Source organism: Sceloporus occidentalis, unplaced genomic scaffold, assembly GCF_023333645.1.
Source record: "Sceloporus occidentalis isolate IW3139 unplaced genomic scaffold, rSceOcc1.0.p SCAF_1, whole genome shotgun sequence".
In the NCBI taxonomy this organism is placed as follows: Eukaryota; Metazoa; Chordata; class Lepidosauria; order Squamata; family Phrynosomatidae; genus Sceloporus; species Sceloporus occidentalis.
In genome coordinates, this window is record NW_028316981.1 from 218230583 (window position 1) to 218252428 (window position 21846).

The following is a 21846-nucleotide window of genomic DNA, read 5'->3' on the forward strand; positions in this document are numbered from 1 at the left end:
AGGTGGTGGAGGAGGAGATGGAGAACGGGGAAAAGCTTGCCCTGCAAGACTCCTCCGCTGCCTGTCTTTCTCCCAAGGAGAAGACCATGTGACAGAGGAAGAAGATGGGCAAATGATTGCCATGCAAGGCTCCTCCACTGCCCTGCTTTGTTTGGAGGAGGACGGGCAAACACTCGCCCTGTAAGGCTCCTCTGCTGTTTGGCTTTCTCCTGAGGAGAAGTCCAGGCAGAGGAGGAGAAGGCCCTCCTGCTGCTCAGCTTTCTCCCAAGGAGAGGGCCAGGCAGAGTAGGAGGAAGCAATTAATGTTATTAATAAATATTAATTATTTATAATTAATTAATATTTAATATAAATCTATCTGCAGCCTGAAGATGTTTAACCTATTTTAATTTTGGCCCCTACCTAATGCCAAGTTGTGCAGGACTGCATTAACGCAAATTCCCATTAATGCAAAATGCCAGGCAATGCCGCTTCAATGACAGGATCTGCGTGACGTCGTTTGAAAGTCTTTTGCGTGGTTGCAGTCAATCGCACTTTCTGGATGACATAATGTCCGGATAAGTGCAACGTTGTATGAAAATCTTCTTGCAGTTGCGCTATGAGAACGGGAAAAGGACGGGACAAGGACGTTTTGTCCCCCATCTGATAATCTCCAGGATCCAGGCAAGCTCATGTAGAGAGACACGGTCTGCCAAATAACCTGGACATAAGACACATAGGCCTAATCATAAGGATTTACATGATGACTAACAAGTATAACATACCCAACAAAACTTTAAAAACATGAATTTATAAAACAAGCAGCAACAAGAACATAATGAATTATACCACCAGCAGCTAATTGTGCCAAAAGTACAGTCACCCCTCCATATCCACTGATATTTTTTATCCACGGATTCAAGCATCCACAGTTTGAAAATATTTTAAATATATATATATTCCAAAAAGAAAACCTTGATTTTGCCATTTTATATAAGCGACACCATTTCACTATCCCATTGTATTTATTGAGACTTGAGCATACATGGATTTTGTTACCAACTGGGGGTCCTGGAACCAAACCCTAGCAGATACCAAGGGCCTGCTGTAGTAGAAAGCAGTTATTTTTACAATTCAGCAAGATGTTAGCCTAGCAAATGGACAGAGAGGCATTCCAGGCCCAAGGGACTACAGCCAGGGTCTTTCACTGCTGCCTGGCAAGGCCCAACTGGGCTGTACACATAACAGGGCAGGCGAAGAAAAATGTTAACTTAGGTTTAACCACAATCCTGCCTAATAAGATACCCTTTCCTTCCAATCCCTCATCAGCTTGGATTTATAAACCCCCTAGATATATACAGGAGACCCCCAAGAATAATAAGAATTGAGGAGTCAGTCCAGCACCTTCTGCACTAAGGTCAGAAACCCTAAACTGCAACAGTGACAAAAAAGAAAAGAAAAAGAATTGGGTCCAGAACCAAGGCAGTTCTGCAATAATACACACGTGCAAATAAATTAAGGAGATGGATGCATATATTTATTTTTGTTGATTTCATGAACAGGGAATGAATTGTACAGAGAATAAGAAAAACTGTGGGAATATTGCATCAGGCATAAAGCAAGAAAAGCATGGGTAAAGCTAACTATGAATACTAGATGACACCACTAGAACAGAATAGGACCTTAAGGGAAAAAAAGCATACACAGAGTGCAAAGTGAGACTGTTGAGAAGAATGAAGCAGGAGTGGGGCAGTAAGGAAATGAGCATGGATAGAAGCTCATGCATGACCCTGGGCCACCACTGTTGAGCAGAAACTGTATGAGAGAGAGTTCATGCTTTCCTTCAAACTTCCTAGAAGGAAAGGAGGAATGAAAAACAAAACAAATAATAGATTAGATTTCCATATAAACCTCAGGGAGGTTTGCCAAATCTGTGCCAACAACTCTGGCCTGGATATTTCCTAAGATCATTTTTTGTTCAAACTTCTTCCACAGGTTGGAATAAGAGGATTGAGTACACTCCAGGTACAGGCAGCCTTGCTCTTTTCCCTAACATCCACTTGGAGACGTGTGATGAGCCTCTATGGAACATCCAGGCTACTGTGGAATTGCAAACAAACCATGTGGCCAAAGGCTGCGATCGGGACAATTATTCTGAGAAATCTCTGCGCAAACTCTGTGGTATGTATAGTCTTAACATCAAGTATGCTAGGAAGAGGAGAGAAAGAGCAGGTGGTGGTGTTACAGGAGGATGGGATTTCCTTCCAGAGGCATCCCTGGCCAATTCATGTGAACTGCCACCTCATGTAGGTGGGCAATGGGTCAGTGCAGAGTTGTAGACATGGAGACCAGAATCCCATTGGGGCACTTCACAAGGGTAAGATGTGGCAGCTAAAAAAGCCAGTGCAATTCTAGGCTGCATGAATAGAAGTATAGAGTCTTTTTAGATTGTAAGCCTGAGGGTAGGGAACCATCCAATTAAAAAGATTGTATGTACAGCGCTGTGTAAATTTACAGCGCTTTATAAATAAAGGATAATAATAATAATAATAATAATAATAATAATAATAATCAAGGAAAGTAATAGTATCGCTCCATTCTGTTTTGGTCAGGCCTCACCTGGAATACTGCTTCTGGGCACCACAATTCAAATAGGATGTTGAGAAGCTGGAGTGTGTCCAGAGGAGGGCGGTGAAGGGTCTGGAAACCATGCCTTATGAGGAAAGACTTAGGAAGCTGTGTATGTTTAGCTTGGAGAAGAACGATTAAGAGGTGATATGATAGACCTGTTTAAATATTTGAAGGGGAATCATATTGAGGATGGAGCAAACTTGTTTTCTGCTGCTCCAGAGAATAGGACTTGGAGCAATGGATGCAAGCTACAGGAAAAGAGATTCCACTGAAACCTTAGGAGGAACTTCCTGACTGTAAGATCTGTTTGAGAGAGAGTGGTGGAGGTCTTTAAGCAGAGTCTGGATGGCCATCTGTTGGGGGTGCTTTGATTGTAAGCTCCTGCATGGTAGGGGATTGGAATGGTCTCTTCCAACTCTATGATTCTAAGATTGTTATCACTGCAGTCCTCTCTTGCTTGCTTATGACTTGGTGGTTGAACTGGTTGGCTGTTGTGCATTGGGTGGGCTCAAGGCCTGTTGTGCAACTGAATGTGCAAGTATAGGATCTATGACATAGCTATGGTGGTGTATATTTATGCTATACTAAAAGCATATGGCCTATTGGCCCAAGAGCACAGTCAACTTGAGATGTTCTCCTGTGCAATCCCCACTGAAATGAATGGGAGCTACACAAGCACACTCCATTGATACTCTGTTTTATGTTTGTTAATTTAAGTTTTGATTGCTCAGAAAATGTTTCTGGTAGATTTTAATGGACATGGGAATGCCACATGGATTTTCCATGTGGGGGCTGGCCTTCTTGCTAGCAAGGGGCACCTTTCAGCAACCTTCTAATGGGTCTTCTGATTCTTCTCTCTTCTCTGGTGCTCAACAGGTGCTGCCACAGGTGAGATTGATCTGCTGCCTGTCCCTAATCCTATGGCTAACTGGACAGCACGGCTCTCAGTCCATTACAGCCAAGACAGCAGTCTCATCTATTGGTTCAATGGCAGCCAGGCAACCCAGGTGCCCATAGGCAGTGGAACAGGTGCTCTTGAAGGACTGAGTGACCATTTTACTTTGTCTCTGTGGATGAAACATGGTATGACATCAAGCAAAAGCAAGAGGGAGGAGGAGACCGTGATCTGCAGCACCATGCAGAGTGGTAAGACTTGTCCTCCCTCCTGAAACTAGAGCTAGCCCCACTATTAGGTAGAATGAGGCAGTTCCTTCAGGCAATAGATGCTTGGAGGGGATGGGGGAGTGGCAGTGGTATTTAGGGGGAGAGACCAGTGTGTGCCATGCTGATGGCTCTGTTCTCTCTTTGCTTGCTTGCTGCCCAGACCTCAGGTGCACTTGAGCCTGGTGCTCTTTTGTCTATTTCTGAATAGGAAATGGGGTGGGTCGGGAGGTCATTTCCCTCTTCAGTTCAAGCTGCTGCCTTGTCCTTGGACAAATGGCAGACAAGCATCATTTTGGGGCCAGAATAAGGGCAACAATAGGGCTCTCATTGACAACAGTATTGGGATCCTGTATAAAAAGATGAGTCTCTCCCTACTGAATGGGCTTCAAGGCTGGTTTGTGATTATGACTTGTCTGGAGCTACAAACCAGGGGCCGAATTTATCTTTGCATGCAAACTTAGACACGGTATGTACTTCTCCAGAAGCATCGCTCTATGGAAGTAAAGATGATTCATTCAGTGAGAAGAGGTGTCTCGATATAGCAGAATGCCCTTTGAGAAAATGGTCAGTCACTTGAAGATTTTTCATCCCTATATGAAAGAGAAAAGATCAAGTGTTGTTTTTTTAGTTAGCATCAGCAGCACCAAAACATGTTTTATGGAAAAAAATTTAGCACACAAAAAAATCCTTTCAATTTTTTTGTGGCAAAAAATCTCAAAGTGCAAACCAAAACCCACAACAATTGGTCAAAAACCCTTGCTGAGTGGGAAGACAATTTTCCAAATGTTTTGTTATCAGAGGTGGGAATGAAATAAGGTCAAAATAGTACATTCTTACTGGGGTTATCCCAGATAAAGAGGGAAGAGTGCAGCACAAGGGAGCATGAGAATCATCTCAGGTCAGCTGGGCAGACTGATCAGAATTCTGCTGCTACTGCTGCTAATTATCCAAATGTCCCTTCTGTGTTCATCTGCAGAAGATGGCTACTCCCATTATTCCCTGGCTGTGCATGGATGTCGCATAGCGTTTCTCTACTGGCCATTGCTGGAGAGCGCAAGACCTGTGAAATTCCTCTGGAAACTGGAGCAGGTGAGGAAAGAAGTGCCTTCTTATTTTCTTCATGGCCCACCCTGCCTCTCTCTTTTCCCCCTTACACATCCACATCACATTGATGTACTGGTCTCGCCTTTTCTCCGGCTGCAGGTCTGTGATGATGAGTGGCACCATTATGCCCTTAACCTGGAGTTTCCCACTGTTACACTTTATGTGGATGGTGTGTCCTATGACCCTGCACTGATCCATGACAATGGTCTTATCCACTCCCCACGGCGTGAATCTTCCCTCATGATTGGAGCCTGCTGGGCTGGTGAGTACACTCTATATTTGGCAGGCTGAAAAGGGAAATGGAATTGGTAATTCAAAATCCTTGATTGTCTCTTGTCATGAAACAGATGCACAATTCATCATGTTTGGAAGTAGAAAAAATTAAAATATTTTCAGGAGAAAATAAAGTTTAAATGTTCCCAAGAGGAAAGAAACTGGACCAAAAGATCCAGATTTTTTAACTTAAATCTGTGCAATAGTTATTTAATTATCAAACCTAAATATTAGTGACCACATTAAGAGCATGCAATTTACTGTGTATAAATTAACTAGCTGTTAACACATAAAAGCTGTTTTATGGCGGGATACAAACCGCCGCTTTGCGGCGTTCCTCCGCCGGCGCCATTTGCTCCGCGAGGGAGCCGTAGCAGCTAAACCGCGCGGCTCCCGCGCGGAGCAAAAAAGAAGCTCCATTTCAGAGCTTCTTTTTGCGGCGCCTCTATGACGTCGCGAGGCGCCGCTGGCACATTTGCGACGTCATAGGCGCCGCGACACGTCTGGAAGCTATGCGTCCAGTACGTAAAGATGGTGGCGCCCATGTGGAAGGGGCGCTGCCATCTTGTACGTATTGTATACGTACTAGGTTTAGGGGGGTGCGGAAGCACCGCCCCTTCCTAACCCTAGTACGTATACAATACGTACTATATGGCGGTGTGTAACCCGCCATAGTATATCATTAAGACACAGTATTTTTTAGTATTATGTGCAAAAACTTCAGCTAATGCCAGGCAGAAAGTTTGCTTCCATCCATGAGGGCTCACTGAATGGTTTTCAGCTGGATGTATAGAGACATCTTGGCAAACACTGGCTGTGAGGGGATGGGATTAACCACTATTCAGTTATCTTAGTGAAAATGGTGTTCCGGTTTCTAGCTTGGAAATTAAGAAGGTATGGCTTTCTTGCCTTCTTTCTCAAACCTCAGGTACAGTTTCTCTTAAATTGCAAAGCTGGGCATTGTGGATTTTTGGCTGCTGCTTCTTGCAGTGAATTGCATGTGAGAAAGAAAACCCAATGGCTGGATGAGCCAGAAGTGCTGTCCTCCTTGGTTTCTAGGAAGCTTTCAATGAGTAATATTTGTTCAATGCTCTGAATTTTATTTTATTTTGCAGAGGAGAAAAACAAAGAGAAAATAAAAGTGAATGAGAATTCCACAGATATAGGGCAAGGTACAGTACATTCTTTGTCACCAAGCATGCCTCTCCACGCATGACATTTCTCATTTTCCCTTGACCATTTCTTTTCCCTCCCCTCTGGGAAAAAGGTCTTGGCATCTTGACAGCTTGGTCAAATAGCTTCTTTTGGGCATGATGGTGGTTTAATCTTTGTGGTTTGTGAGAGGGCTTGAAAATGGGGCAAAATGCATCAAAGTTAGTCTGTGAGAGAAGAGTTAAAAGTGTTACCTTTTGAGATTCCCCATCATTTATCTTTTGCTCTTCCTTTTGCCCAAACTGTCTTTTGGGAAATTTGTTCTTCTCTGAAACCACAAAGAACAAACAGGGTCTGCAGACTCCCAGCCTCCATCTTCTTTGCTCTGTCTTTCTGCTGGCTGTGCATCCAAGACATTTTCCCTCCCCTTTCAACTTTTTCAGTCTCTCCTCCTCCTATCTGCATTATTTTGCTGTCTTTGTTCTGTTCTCCCCCCTCCTTTCTTTTCATCTGTCTCTCACACCATCCCTCCTCCTGTATCCCCCTTAGGAGACCCTCTGCCGATTCACCACTACTTCCACGGTTACCTGGCTGGCTTCACTGCACGCCCTGGCAGCCTTGAGAGCCGGGAGGTGATAGAATGTCTCTATGCCTGTCGCGAGGGGCTGGACTACAGCGATTTTGACAGCCTTGGCAAAGGGATGAAGGTACACCTTTCCCTGGCTTCTGATGGCATGAACTCCCTCCCTCCCTTCCTTCTTCTAGCACCTTGGCTTGGCTTCCCAGACTGTGCTTGCTCCTGTCTACAGCAAAATCTCCTTGTGTCCTCCTATATGTCTCCTGACCACTAGCTGGGATCCTTGACACATTATCAACCTCAAAGCCATTTCCTTCCTTCCTTCTTCCCCTACAGGTCCATGTGAACCCCTCTCAGTCTCTTCTCACTTTGGAGGGTGATGATGTAGAAACCTTCAATCATGCAATCCAGCATGTAGCCTACATGAACTCACTACGCTTTGCTACTCCTGGAGTCCGACCCCTCAAGCTGACCACTACTGTGAAGTAAGTAATGATACTTGCAGCTGTCTAAGAATCCTGCATATTGCTTTACTTTGGGGTTTGGGGGCAGATACCATTCTGCTGTACACATTAATAGTATTTTGCTCACCTGTTTAGTGGCAGCAATGTACAAGATGCTTTACAGATTTCTTGATTTCTGTATACCACTTATTTAGGCCTGCCTGGCAAATATATTAAAACAAATAGTATTTATTTAATAAATATAAAAATATATAAATTTCATAACGTTTTAATGCAGGCTTTAAAATATTAAGGCGTTAAGAGCCAGCAGTAAAACGTAAATAATAAAATCAAAAATTTTTGCTCTACAGTATTTATTTATTTCAAGGATTTATATCCCGCCTTTCTTCCACAATGATTCAAGGTGGGTATGTGTTTCTTTCTTTCATGTCTTATTTTTACTCTTAATAAGTATTGCTGCTTTTTCACTTTTATTTTGTAACTTCTAACTTTATTAGGTGGATCTGAGCAGTGGAAGGGCTGGAATATCAAGCTTTCTTTATAGACATGTGCCTTAAATAAAAGTTTTCTTTGCTTTATGAAAGGGAGACCTGTTTCTCTCCCCCACCCAAAAAACATGATTCTTTTTCCCATTAGATGCTTCAGTGAGGAGTCCTGTGTCTCCATCCCAAATGTGGAAGGTTATGTGGTTGTGCTTCAGCCTGACGCTCCTCAAATCTCACTCAGTGGAAGTTCTCACTTTGCCCGGCCTGCTTCTGATTTTGAACGTCCTGAGGGAGTCCCTCTCTTCCCTGACCTGCAGATTTCTTGCTCAATTTCACATCAGGTGGAGGCCAAAAAAGATGAGAGCTGGCATGGCACAGGTGAGTTGAGTATTCCAGTGTGGATGCTGTGGGTCCAAGGGACAAAACAAAGAGGCAGATACAATATACAGCTGTGGTGTTGTCCTTCAACAAACAGATCCTAGATTATCCTAGAAAAAGCTCTAGGGTAGCTGACTCCATAATCTAGAATGACAGACTGTGGAGGAAACCTTCATAGCCCTGGTTATATGAACAGTTGTTTTCCATCTTCAGAACCATGATTATGTTTACTCAGCCCCAAAGCAATCTGAGCCAATACTAAGCCATCAGAAGCTGTGCACACCATGCTCAGCCTAAGGATGATAGAAATTATTTGAGGCTGTCCTTGCCTTAATCTAACATTGTCTTGACATTAGTTTGTAGCTATGTCCTTGGACCAGCAGGGGTTCTGATGAAGCATGATTGGGTTAATCCCTTGCTCCAACTCTTCTTTAACCCCCTTTTGGTTTTTCCTCCTTTAGTTCTTAGCCAAGAGAGCAGTTCTCTCAGTTCATTCAGCAGAAGGGCATCTCCACTGGGTGAAGGAGCTTGTGCTTAATACTAACCTCCCTATAGATGATGCACCTTTGGTTCTTCTTCGTGGTCTCTGAGCCTCACACAATAGGGTTTTGCGCCTGTGCAGAGACTATTCGGAAGCTGAAAAGGCTGAATAGATTGGCAGGAGCCTTACCTCCTCCTGTGTACCGCTCATGCCCAATCTTGCCAATCTAACTCCTCCTTCAGTTCTCTTTCATCCACCACAAGAGAAACACTCCTTTCAGATTGCTCTCCAGCTGAGTGCTCTTGTGTATGATAGAGTTAGGTTTTCTTCATTTTTCTTCATTTTTCAAGCATTTGTGTTGTGAGCATTGCCCTTACAGAGCTTTGAAGCAAGGGATTTTGTGTCTGTGTGTATTTTTCGCCTGGCTTAGCACCTCACTTCTAGGCCTCTTATGGCCTTCAACTCTTTGTTTAAGCTCTGTGTTTCTTGTAATAGAAAGGTGCCCCTCACCAATGGACATTCTAAATGCCCTTTTGTTTGGGTGAGGGCCACATTACCAACAGCTGTGATATTTGTCGCTCTTTTGCCAATGCGACTCTTCACAGCAGAGCCCAATGCTTAAAATGTTTTTGTTGGAAACGCTCCCTTTCTGTTGTGGAGAAATCGTCTTCTCAAACTGATCCTTTGGTTCTGGTGCCCATCTCAAAACTCCCTCGGATCCATAAGCTCTCCAAAACATCGAACATCGGCTCTGGCACCATCTTCTCTGTCGACATCGAGTTCTCTGACCCCGAAGGTCTTAACACTGACAGCACCCTCCTCAACACCGAGGCCCTCGACGTTGAGCGCTTTAGAGCCGTTTTTCTCTGTGTCTGAGGATGTTGCTAAGCCATCTGCTGGTCAGTCTTCTTCACTGCAGGAGGTTCCTTCTGCTGCCCAGGAGAACCAACTTCACAAGACCAAGAAAAGACCTGATGTCTCCGGCGACCGTGACACCAAAAAAGCCAAGCGAGTCTAAGGCCTCTGTTCCACCTATCACCTCTTCGACTTCAATGGCTCCTCCGGCCTCCATGCCAATCTCGACGGCAGCATGTGCCTTAGAGACTACTGTGGCATTTCTGCTCCTGACATCAACACCAACGCTGGCATCTCAGCCCCCCATCTCGGTCACATTTACAGACTCAACATTGGGGATCTTGACCTTGGCATCTCTGATTGCTACAGTGCTGCCGGCCTTGGTACCCACTCCATCTCTATTGCCGATGGTCTCTCCACTGCCACCGGTACCTGCTTTTGTGCCGTCGCAGATATTTGCCTCTCCAGCTCGGGCTTACAGGCTCTTACCCTCAGCCCATCGACACCATGAAGTGTCTCCAGCTCAATCTCACTGTTCTCCGACACCATCAGGATTGCGTTGTTGGCGCCATCTTCTAGACACTACTATTGAGATTCGTCTTATACCGCTGCATTGTATATTGATCACTATCGAGCCAAAGAATATTGGAGAGAATGCCCTTCTGCTTATCAGTCTTACTCTCCTTCCTGTAGAGATCGTTACCACCATAGGGAGATGCACTACAACTCTTCCTCTCAATATTGAGCTCAGTCTCGATCTCCATCCTGATCTCCACACCATGTTCATCATCCCCGTTTTGAGTCTAGGCTTGATTATGACATGACCAGAGTGCCTTCACCTTTTCCTCGCACTATTGCGACGATCTCTTGACCTCCTATATCTCCCGTTCAGTCAATGCAGGCAGCTCAGATTCCACTGTCGATGTTGATCCTGATGCCTATCCCTGCTGTTATTCCTATTGTATCCTTGATGTCGATGCCTTAAGCTGTACCTGCTCCTACTACCATGCAGGTTTCTCAGTTTGTTATTAGTTCCATGCCTCAGCAATCTACTGAGGAGTCGGCTTACGTCACAGAAGTGACACCAGGTTTACCTTCTCCTGTTATTGCATCCCCTCAGGAAGAGGTCAAAGACACCACACCTCAGTCCCCAAATGAGGATGTTCAACTCTTCTCTGAGGTCATTCAGAGAATGGCTTGGGCAATAGGGCTTCAAGTCAAGGTTGCTCCTAAGCTGCTGAGAGAGCCTGTGTTTCAGACTGCAGTTTCACCAGCCGTCCTACCCTTTCTTGCCTCATTGTCATACGTCATGAACCTTTCTTGGGTAAAACCTATATCTGTGCTATCTGCTTCAAAGAAGCTTAAAGTCTTTACAAGGTTCAACCTGGCACAGCACCTTATCCCTTCACCCACCCTACTCCAAACTCCTTTGTGGTTGAGTCTACCTCTAAATCTTTTGGAAAAATACATTCTGCTTCAACTGACAAGGAAAAAGCCTTGACATTTTTGGATGACGTTTCTACTCTTCAACTGCCCTTTCTGCCAAGGTGGATAACATGCAAGCTTGCATGGGTGCCTACCAGAAGTTTTTGTGGAACAAGTTGTCTGCTTTCCTCTCCTTGCTGGAAGAACAAAAGGTGGCTGCCTTCTACACGGGGCGCTCTCTCTTTGGTCAGCCAGCAAATTTTCTCAGCTAGGCACTGGGTGGACTGGTTGGCTAAAGTGATTTCATGTGCTTGTCTGAGATCTACTGATCTCATTGATGAGGCAAAAAGGTGTATTGAGGTTCTGCCCTTTGAAGGTGACAGCCTTTTTGTGGCCAAAACTGACGAGTCTCTGGACACACTGGCCAAAGTACATCTCACAGGCAAAAGGCTGGGTGTCACTGGTCAAAAACAACAATACCGCAAACAACAGTGGTGCCCCCGGCCTGCCCCTTCCAACTATTCCAGATATAGATCTCCGGCCTCTACCCAATACAGGGGCTGTTCGCAACAATCCTCTCAGCAATAACATGTTAGCTGCCCATTATAGAGTGTTGCATAATGGTGGAGATGAAACTGACACAGACTGGCTAGTCTAGGCCCACCCAGGGGTGAATGGCTAAGTTGAGGCTCCAACTGGGAACTTGCTGTATCTAGATGATCATCTTGTATCTTAGTGCACAGTAGACATGCCAAAATATTCACTGTCGGTATATTCTTTACTGATGTAGTATTGAATCTCTGCATATAGGAGGCATGGGCAAATTTGGGGGGACAGTTTTCATGCTGTGGACCCCTCCCACAGGCTGTACCAATGTGTTTGGGCACACCAGAAGTCATGTCACTTTTGATCACAGTTTTTGGATGATATTTGGCTTGGTGTTGGCAACCTAAGCCACTGTATTTGTGGGTAGTGTAACAAAAGTGGCATTGGGGGGGCTGTAAAAATGGGAGTTGGGGCCAGAGTCATACAAAATGTGACATGAAAAAGGTTTAGAACGGATCAAAGGTTGCACACAGCTAAAACTGTTTGCTAACATGAATCCACTAATGACATCTGAAATGTCATGTTTTACTCATCCTATCTGTAAAAATCTAGTGAGATCAAAGATTTTAAGTTTATTAGTTAATCATTACGATCAGAACTGCATGTAATTCTTAGGCAAATTTGCATTTTGATGCTGAGGCATTGTATCCTGGCCTCTGGTCAGTACAATATTATTTGCCTGACTGATACTCACTCTTGGTGGAAATGTCCCTTCGGTTTTGCTGTAAAGCTGAAGGAGTGTCTTGGAGGAAGAGTAGAATGTGTGTGTAACAAACAAACAGGTGACTGACACATTGCCCTGTCTTACCTATTTCCCCTTCTTTGCAGTGGCAGATACACGGATGTCAGATGAGATTGTTCACAATCTGGATGGTTGTGAGATATCCCTGGCTGGAGAGGAACTGGATCCTGAGAAAGAGTACCTCCTCTTGGATGGAGCCTCCCTGCAGCAGCGAGGCTTGGAGCTCATCAATGCCTCAGCCTATCTTACTGTCACAGGTCAGCACTTTCTCAAGAGCTTTTTATTTTCTATCATCTTCCCTCTTATTTCCATCACAACCTAGGAATACAGTATAAGAAACCTTAGGACTATGAGTCTTCCACACCCAACTGATAGTGTTCATATATACAAGATCCAGACTAATTGTACTACCATGTATAAAAGCTAGATCTTGTACCTTACCTTATAGAAATCAAGTGTCTGCATCAGATCTTAGTGGCAAAAATGGTGTGCAGGTGGAGAGGGGTGTTGATAGTCACATCTGGCTACAGTTTACCTCACCATAGTTGGGATTTCCAGTTGTTTTTCTCTTTAGCTGAACACTGATATTGGAAGTGACTTCTAGTTTAGGAGGGAAACACCTGGGCTGTTTGCTGCGGGGAGAGCCACAACGGATGGTGAGTAGAGGAAGGCAAGTTTAGCACTGGCACCTGTGTGGTCCACAACGTGCCACCATTATACTTAGCCTGAGCTTCAGTGGTAGTCCTTGAACTCTTTCTTCTGTTTTTTCTTCCCCAAAACCTTCATCTTGGCATTCCCTTCTGTGTCCCATCTGTAGGGGAAGTGCAATGTGAGAGGACATGGCAGAGGGCCTTTTCTATGCTGGCACCCCAGTTATGGAATTCCCTCCCCCTGGAGGCCCAGTTGGCACCTATGCTAGAATCATTTTTGGGCAAAGTTAAAACCTGGCATTTTGGCCTTTGGACCAAACTGCTTTTAACCAAGCTGCGCATTTTATAGTTACATTATTCAAGATTGTTTTAACTGGTTTTATATTGTCAGCTTATAAATTGAAAAAGTATTTAGTATATTTTTTAATTTTTTAAAAAACTTTTGTAATTATTGTTGCAAGATGATTTTATTGTAAGCTGCTCTGAGATCTTCAGTTAAGATTAGGATAAAAATATTTCAATAAATTAAATAAATATATAGTAGTAATCCCATGCAAGCATACTTTAGAAAAAAAGTACAAGATTTGGTACTGGATGCCAATTAGGCATTCTTAAGAATCCCAGGTTTAATTATTTTTTAAAAGCAGGTTTCTAACCTGTACAGCTACTAAGAGTGAATGTTAGCAATCTCTGGTGAGATCACGAAGGCAAGAGATGGACGGAGTGGGATTCCCAGCAGGCAGGTATGTAGTTCCTTTGACCTGTCCAGTGAGAATTCATGTAAAATGGAAGCCTTAAATCTGCCAGTTGATGTTTACAGGGGCTGCAAATGCTGTTTTGCTTTTGCAGTACTTAGACAATCGGCAGCTCCAAGTTTACATTCTCTCTTAGGAGAAGAATGCCTGCCTTGGATAATGATTAGGTACCAGCCTGGTTCTTGGTGAAATCTTTAGGGAGTCATTGCTTTCCTTCTGCCCCTGATATTTTTGTTGTATGTAGTGCTAGGTATGGACAAGGATCATTGTGACAAGAGCCTTAGTGCACATCATCTTCATCAGTTCTTGCTCTGCTTAAATTATAGTGCCAAAGCAGTTTGCCTCTTTTGGCACTCCAGTCATATCTGACCACTCCTCAAAGCCCTACGCTGGTTCCTCATCCCTCCAGTATCTGACACAAATGCCCTTTCAATGCCTTTTAGCAGTCTTTTTGACTTTCCATCACTCAATGTTTCTTCTCATATTTCTATATTTCTTTGCATCTCTGTTTCCATCCCTGTCAACACCGTAAAGGTCTCCCTCTGTTAAAAAATTCTACTCATTCCATCTTGGCTGCTGCATATGAAAGCTCACAATTATCACTCATATTGTTAGTGTCCCTTCTGATAGAAATAACAGCAGAACCACTAATGCCGTCATACGTTGTCAGATTTGCCTCTTTAGCTCATCCAGTGGCATGCCTTTCAGACTACAATCTGTTCAGCTTCCTTGGTAGTCAGCATAGAACATGGAGGAAACTGAGGGGCCAGGTGACACTGCATCAGTGTGCCCCTTGTGTATCTTCCACACTACATGATAAGTAGTGCTGTAGGATACCACTTTAACTGATGTAGCTGCATCTGATGGAGTCCTGGAATTTGTAGCTCAATGAGGCCATAGAGAGTTCTGGATACCTTGCTACATACCCCAGGCAATAGGATGTTGCCATGGCAATTAAAATGCTATAATTATGTAATGTGAAAGATACATGTGTTAGCAGGAGAAGGAATCCATGAATTCCTTAAAATCTCACATGCCTCCAGAGACCATTGGACTTTTATCAAGCTAGTTTGCATATTCTTCATTAGAAATGTCCTTTGTATCCTGAAACTAGACCTAAATCCAGCCAGCTTGAGGTCCTCTATCCCCACACTCACTTTCATCTGTTTTGATTTGTAGGTGTGGAGAGCATTGCTGTATATGAAGAGATCCTTCGCCAGGTCTCATATTGCATTCATCATGGTGCTGCTCTCTATGAGAGAAAGTTCCGCTTATCTTGCACGGAAATGAATGGCCGTTACTCCAGCAATGAGTTTACTGTTGAGGTAAATCCATCACAAGAGAGAATGTGGAACTAAAAACTTATGAAAGTGGCCATAGTAGTGGGCCAGGCTGAAGTCAAGTTGTTCGAGTTCAGGGCGTGAATTTTCTCTTTGCAGGTGAATGTCCTTCATAACATGAACCGAGTTGTTCACCCCAACCATATTATGAGTGCCCAGCAGTTCATGCACCGAGGCCATCATCTCCCACCAGAACTCTCTGGCCACAGCTTGGCTAACATCCACCGTAACTCCAGTACGTACTGATTGATGTTTAGTATATACAAGTGTGTAATGATGAGGAGAGGACAGGAGAGCATACACAATTTTAGGGGTCAGAAGAGTTGAAGCATGGGTAATCATCCATAATGGGATATCTTAGTTTGTCTTTCCTTTCTTCAATGCAGTCACATTGGCGGTGGGGAATGCTAATTTGATTGGACCCATTCTCTAACCTGAGAAGGGGCCATAGAGGGGGAGGTTCATACTTTCATTGTGGTAAAGAACTTGAGCAGAACTGAGAAGGAAAATGAGGCCAAAGAGCAAGGGTGTTCACAATGTAATGCAGGTTTTGTTCTTCCATGCCCACCACAGAGCTGTCATAGAGCCAGTTTGCCGAGATCCCATTGAGAAATAACTACTGCACTCAGAATGCATTTGAGCAAACACAAAACAATGATAATTTCTGTCCTGCAACCAGGAGAAAACAAGGCCTTCCTCATTATTTATGTCTTGCCTGGAAAGTTAGTTTCCACTGATGGCGCCAAAGTTCTCTGGGAAATTTGGTTGCTCTTTTCACCAAAATCACCTGATGAGGAGGATGTGACTTTTCCTTTGATTTAGGACCTAGCAATTGTTCTTCAGTTCATCATAACTTGCAGGATCTGCTACTGATACACTCTCTGGGTGAGCTGTCCTTTATTCTTATTTCAAGTGGGCTCACTGATAAGAACAGTGAAGGATAAGGGGCAGGAAGATGCTAAAAGTGACTGGCTATGTAAATGATGTAGAGAAGAGAAAGTCTGCTTAGTTCCTGGGATGACAGTCTTCACTTCTTAAAGAGAGGACTACTGGTTACAGATGGGCTGTGCCTCAAAAAGACTGGGAAGAATGTCTGTGATAGTAGCATGGCAAATCTGAACCAGAGAGCTTTAAACTAAACACCTAGGGCTTGGAGATGCTCAAACATCAGCCCAAAGGCAAGCTCTAAACTAAGGTGTGAATTCTAGAGAAGACGCTGAGGGAGAGAATAAATCTAGGTTAAAACTGAAAGATGAGAACAAACAAGATTACAGATGCCTATACAAGAGTTTGAGAAACAAACAAGATGAGCTTGAAGCCCTAGTGCAGGAAGGCAAATGTGACTTTATAGATTTAACAGAGACCTAGTGGAATGTCTCCCATGATTGAAATATAAGAACTGAAAGACATAATCTCTTCAAAAAGAATAGATGTGTCAGAAAATGAGGGGAGTAATATTATAAAGGAAAGACAAATTCACTTGTACATAAATCCAGGAGAGTGATCAGAATGGACCAGTTTAAAGCATTTGGGTAAAAATAAATGGTGAAAAGAAAAGCAACATTGAGGTAGTAGTCTACTTGTTGTTGCTGTTAACTGCCCTCAAGTCAACTTTGATTTATGGCGACCCTATGTATGAAAGAACTCCCAAGTCATCTTATGATCAACAGCCCTGCTCAGGTCTTGAAGACTCAGCAATGTCACTTCTTTGATTGAGTCCATCCATCTGAAATGTGGTCTTCCTTTTTTCCAACTGTTTTCTACCTTAATATTGTCTTTTCTAGTGCGTTACGTCTTCTTATGATATGGCCAAAGCACCACAGTCATAGTTTAATCATCTTGGCATCTTGGGAGAGTTGAAGCTTAATTTGCTGTAGGACTCATTTATTTTTAGCAGTCCATGATATCCTCAGAACTCTTCTTCACAGTTACATTTCAAATGAGTTGATTTTCTTCTTGTCAGCTTTCTTCACTGTCCAGCTTTCACAACCACACCTAGAAATAAGACATATGTCATGGACAATCCTAACTTTAACATAAAACGATATATCATGATATATGAAACTGACTAGACAAGTGGGGAGGAACAAAAAGGATACATTTGTATGATAAAATGCTGAGAAATCACAATGAAAAAGCAGAACTTCTCAACACCTGTTTTGCTTCAGTGTTCTTTCAAAAAGAGGACTGTGAGCTTCTGTGAATAAGCAGAAAACTTGGAAAGGGATCCAGAAGGCAAATCAAAATTGACAAGATAGTCAGGAATCATATAGTTAACCTAAATGAGTTCAGATCTGCAGGGCCAGATGAACTACATCTCACAGTATTGCAGAAACTTGCTGATGTACTCTCTAACTCAGTTTAATGTTACTAATACAGGAGTCTGGTAGTATCTTGATGACAATATAGTGATCAGTAGAAACCAGCATGGGTTTGTCAAGAGCAAATCATGCCAAACTCATAGAAGAGATCACAAAAGCTATCAGGTCCAATCCCCACTCCCCCCCCCCTTTTTTTTTTAGGAATCCACAATCAAAGCATTCCTGATGGCCATTCAGCCTCTGCTTAAAAACCTCTAAAGAGGGAGACTTCTTTGGGGCCTCTTCCAATGCTATGAGTCACAATCTGGAAGTGAGCTAACTTCATTCAGTCCCAATGTACTGTTCCTCCATAGAGTGAAATTTATGGAAGACTCATGTAGACTGTACAGTTAGGCTTAGACCTAAGATTTCACCAGTTCCCTCTCAGATATCCCCAAAACAGTGGCCACAGCTCAGAGATGGATCACATATTTTGCACACAAAATGTCCCAGCTTCCATCCTCTGGGGCTTGAAAAAATGTTAACTGAAACCTGGGAGAGATGCTGCTAGTCAGTACATCAGTGCTGAAATCTGGCTCCCCCTCCTGCAATTACTAAAGTGACGAAGTACAAGATAAATATACTTTTTTAAAAGGCCATTAGTATGCCTGGAGGAATACCATGGAGGATCTACATAAATTCAACCTAGATAATGAAACTGAAATATTCAAAGAATTCCTGTACCTTAGATCATATATTGATCAGAACTGAGACTGCAGTCAAGAAATCGGAAGAAGACTAGGAATGCGAAGGGCAGCTATGAAAGAACTGGAAAAGATCCTAAAGTGTAAAGATATACTATTGAGCAGTAAAGTTAGAATCATACAAGCCATTGTCCAATCGCCATGTACAGATGCAAGAGCTAGACAGTGAAGAAAGCAGACAAGAAGAAAATCAGTTTATTTGAGTTGTGTACGGCCATGAAGGCAAACAAGTGTCTTGATCAGATCAAGACTGAAATCTCCTTGGAAGCAAAAATGATCAAACAGAGGCTATTGTACTTTGGCCACATCATGAGAAGGCAGAACTTATTGGAAAAGAAAACTAGGTTTTGTGAAAGACCAGCCTAGGCTGAAACCTTGGAAAATGACACACCGGATGGATAGACTCAATCAGGGAGGTCACAGGCATGGGTTTTCAGGACCTAAGCAGAGCAGTGGAGAACTGGGGGGTTGGAGATGTCTCATCCATAGGGTTGCCATGAGTTGGGATTGATCTGAGGGCAGTTAACAACAAACAACAAAACATCTGAAACATGGGATAAGTAGGAGTTCCAGGCAAGAAATTCATAGATTCATTGCTAGGTCTAAGACAAACGTACACCTGGCTCACAATGTGGTTGATGGTTTCCTTTTGGTATTTCTTGTCTTTACTACTGATAGCTAGATAAGCTTTCTGAAATAATGAGTTTTTCTGTTAAATGCCATCATTTAGCTAGTCAGCTAGATTTGCTTGGCAAGGACTCCAAAGATTTTGTATACTATTTGTATTTGCAAAGCTCTACGCTATGTCATTCTTCTCACAATGAGCCTGATTTTAAGATTTCAAGAAAGGGCATGGCAATAATTTAAAGAAATGTGAAGGTTTATTGCTATAGGAGTCAAGATGGCAGCTCCTTCAGTAGCCAGGGCAAAGGGCTGTTGAGACATTATGAATGTAAGATATAACCTCTGCAAACCAAAGACATATGAGAGAAATAATCATAAGTAGAGCCTTGCTGTATCCAGCCAAAGGGCTCCCTCTCTCCTGGCATTCTGTCTTTTGGAAAGGCTAGTCAGGCATCTCTAAGAAGAAGCAGCTCTTCCCTGCTCTTTTGGCCTACCAGCAAATGGTATTCAGAGATAGCCTCAGAATCTGGAGGCTCCATTAAAGCAACCATGGTTAATAGCTGCTCTCCTTGAAACTGTCTTCTCCTTTTCAGTGGAGGGACAGCTAAACCTCTGGCCACTGGCTCCTCAGCCTGGAGTGGGAGATTCTAGAAAAGGGGCAGAAATGCACCTGTTGTGTGTTGCATCAACAGGGTCTGTGGCAAAAGGGCCACTCCACCAAAGCTACCCTCAAGATCTACAGGCTGAGAGAAGCAACGGATGTCATTACAGGTGGAGCTTGTCCTTCTCTTCCCTGCAGTGGTCCCCAGTGCCGCCACTATAATTATTGTGGTGTGTGTTGGCTTCCTGGCCCTGATGGTCATCCTGGGCATCCTCCGTATCCACTCCTTGCACAGAAGAGGGGGCGAGCGCGAGTGCCCAGGCGAGTCCACGGGGAGCCAGGGAGGGGCACAGACCAAGGAGAATGAGATGTTCTGGGACGACTCTGCTCTTACCATCATCGTCAACCCCATGGAGGTGAGGAGAGGGCTGTGGAGCTAGTGAGATGAGGCCATTTGGGGAAAGGGTAGAGGGCTGAGGTTCCCTCTGTACTGACCTCCTCTCTGTCTTTTCCACAGACGTATCAGAGTTGCCAGGAGAGGGCAGCGGATGTCACAGAGTGTAAAGCAAGGGATGCAGCAGAAGAGGACAGCAGTGACTCCGACTCACCGGATAGCCCTGTCGCAGAGGACCAGCGCATTGTGGGCAAGCATGATGCCCCTTGCTGCTACTAGAGGCATGCAATGGAGGGTGGGGGTGGGGGGAGTGGAAGTGGAATGCCAACAAGAGTGAGGTTCTGCTTTTGTTTAGTATTTGGGGGAAATAGCCTAATTTCCCCATTTCTCTTCTTTTTCTTCCTATTCCCTGCCCTTCCCTTCTGTTTTCTCCAGACCTCCTGTTTACACAGTGGAGACTGGCCCCAAACATAACATTTTGGTGCATGAGGCAGAAAATCTAATTGCCACCTTCCCTGCCCTCAATAAACATGGGGCACAATCCGCCTAGCAGTTCTCCAGTGAAAGCCAAATTGACCTATGGGGGAGCTATGTGTGGATTGGGCCTTCTGGCTCAGGTTAATTTCTCTCCAATTCTGCTGCCCATAAATCTGCTTCCTGAGGTGGTTGCTTTGGCTTGCCTCACTGTAGACCCACCTCTGCCTCCTGCCCCAGCCTTCTTTCCAAGAGCAGCGCCCGAGGGAGGCACTTTCTTTCTTCCCAGGTTCCTGGCTCCCCCCAGGTTCTTGTTCAGACTCAAGTGGGGCACTGGGTGATTGTGGTGGAGGGCTTACCCTTCTCTCCAGCAGAAAACTCCCACCCCACCCAGCAGGGCCGAGCTCAGCTGGCGTCCTGTGCAGCAGGGATGCAGAGAAAGGAGAAGGGAACCAGGGCGGGGATGGCACACGGGGTAAATCAGAGGCCCCAAGATATTATATATATATATATTGTATATTTTTTCAATGTTGTTGTTTGAGGTTTATTATTGTTTTCTTGTTTGATGCAAACAAAAAAACCTGCTTGTGTCGCTTTGTAAAATTGTCAATAATATTCAGATAAGTGAAGAAACATGAAGTGGAAAAGCTAATGGAGCAGATTTTAAAATAAAAAGAAGGAAAAAAGGTCAGGGCCTGCATGCTAGATTTATCCTTCAGAGACTGTGAGCTTTATTCTGACTTATACCCCTTCCTCAAGCTGGAGCAGCAAAGGGTGAACTGTGTAGAAATCACAGCCAGATAGTTTTCTTGAGCACATCTACAGCCTTCAGAAGATCTACAGCTATGGACTGCAACATATCCCCAGCAAGCACTGAAGGGAACTTGCACAGGAATGTGAGGCATCAATGCACTGGAGCAACCAGAGCTAAGATTAGGAGAACCATCAGGGTCCTCAAACCAAGGAGCTGAGAATCTAGAGCATCACTGCTCCACCAACCTGTTTCATTGAAGCCTGCCATGGTCCTGCAGGGAGAGAGAAGCAAATTGTCTCCAGAGGTGCTGATTTCACTAGTCCAGGCTCTGTTCACAAGGGGTCTGCTTTGATGAGGCGCTAGATGTCTCCAACAACCTCTGGGACTTATTGCCTTGTGAAGGCAGGCTCCCCAGAGGCAAGGGGGCGTGGGCTGAGTTGTCTGCATCTGGGGAGGTGGCTTGAAAAACCTGTGTGGGGTTCTTTCCCGTTCTCCTATGTGGAAATTGCAGGCAGGGTGTGTGTCTATCCATGTCCTGGTAGCTGCTTCCAAGCAGAGGGTCTCCTGCTCCCCTCCTCAGTTCCCAAGACTACTTTATTAATGTGCCTGGATCCAAATTCTGGCCATTATATGATGTGTTGTGAGAAAAGAGCAATGTTGCAGCTTTGCAGTTTTATTAATAAAATATGAACATTTTATTAACTTAAAACACAGGGCTATGCTAAATTTATTGCATCTTTCTTCTGAGCATCAGAGCCAGAGTTCCATACACCAGACTTTCACTGGAAGGAATAGAGGCTGCTCTTCACATCACCACACTACAGCCTTCCTTCTTCTTGGATGATGTCCCCATTCTAGCTGCCTGTCTATTATT

The 21846-nt window shown here is 44.0% G+C and overlaps 1 protein-coding gene across 1 annotated transcript in view; it reads left to right on the forward strand.

Annotated features, from left to right (window-relative positions):
• The window catches only part of CLSTN3 (calsyntenin 3), a 39669-nt gene extending 18031 nt beyond the window's left edge, over positions 1–21638 (forward strand). Inside the window, exons 6-18 of the mRNA XM_089488969.1 lie at positions 1975–2160; positions 3487–3756; positions 4751–4863; positions 4978–5140; positions 6267–6323; positions 6853–7010; positions 7217–7365; positions 7981–8207; positions 12403–12573; positions 14901–15046; positions 15161–15296; positions 19549–19766; positions 19868–21638. Coding sequence (XP_089345095.1) covers positions 1975–2160; positions 3487–3756; positions 4751–4863; positions 4978–5140; positions 6267–6323; positions 6853–7010; positions 7217–7365; positions 7981–8207; positions 12403–12573; positions 14901–15046; positions 15161–15296; positions 19549–19766; positions 19868–20023 — 2150 coding nt within the window. The 3' untranslated portion in view covers positions 20024–21638. The remainder of the gene's footprint in view (positions 1–1974; positions 2161–3486; positions 3757–4750; positions 4864–4977; positions 5141–6266; positions 6324–6852; positions 7011–7216; positions 7366–7980; positions 8208–12402; positions 12574–14900; positions 15047–15160; positions 15297–19548; positions 19767–19867) is intronic.
• Positions 21639–21846: the final 208 nt, after the last annotated feature.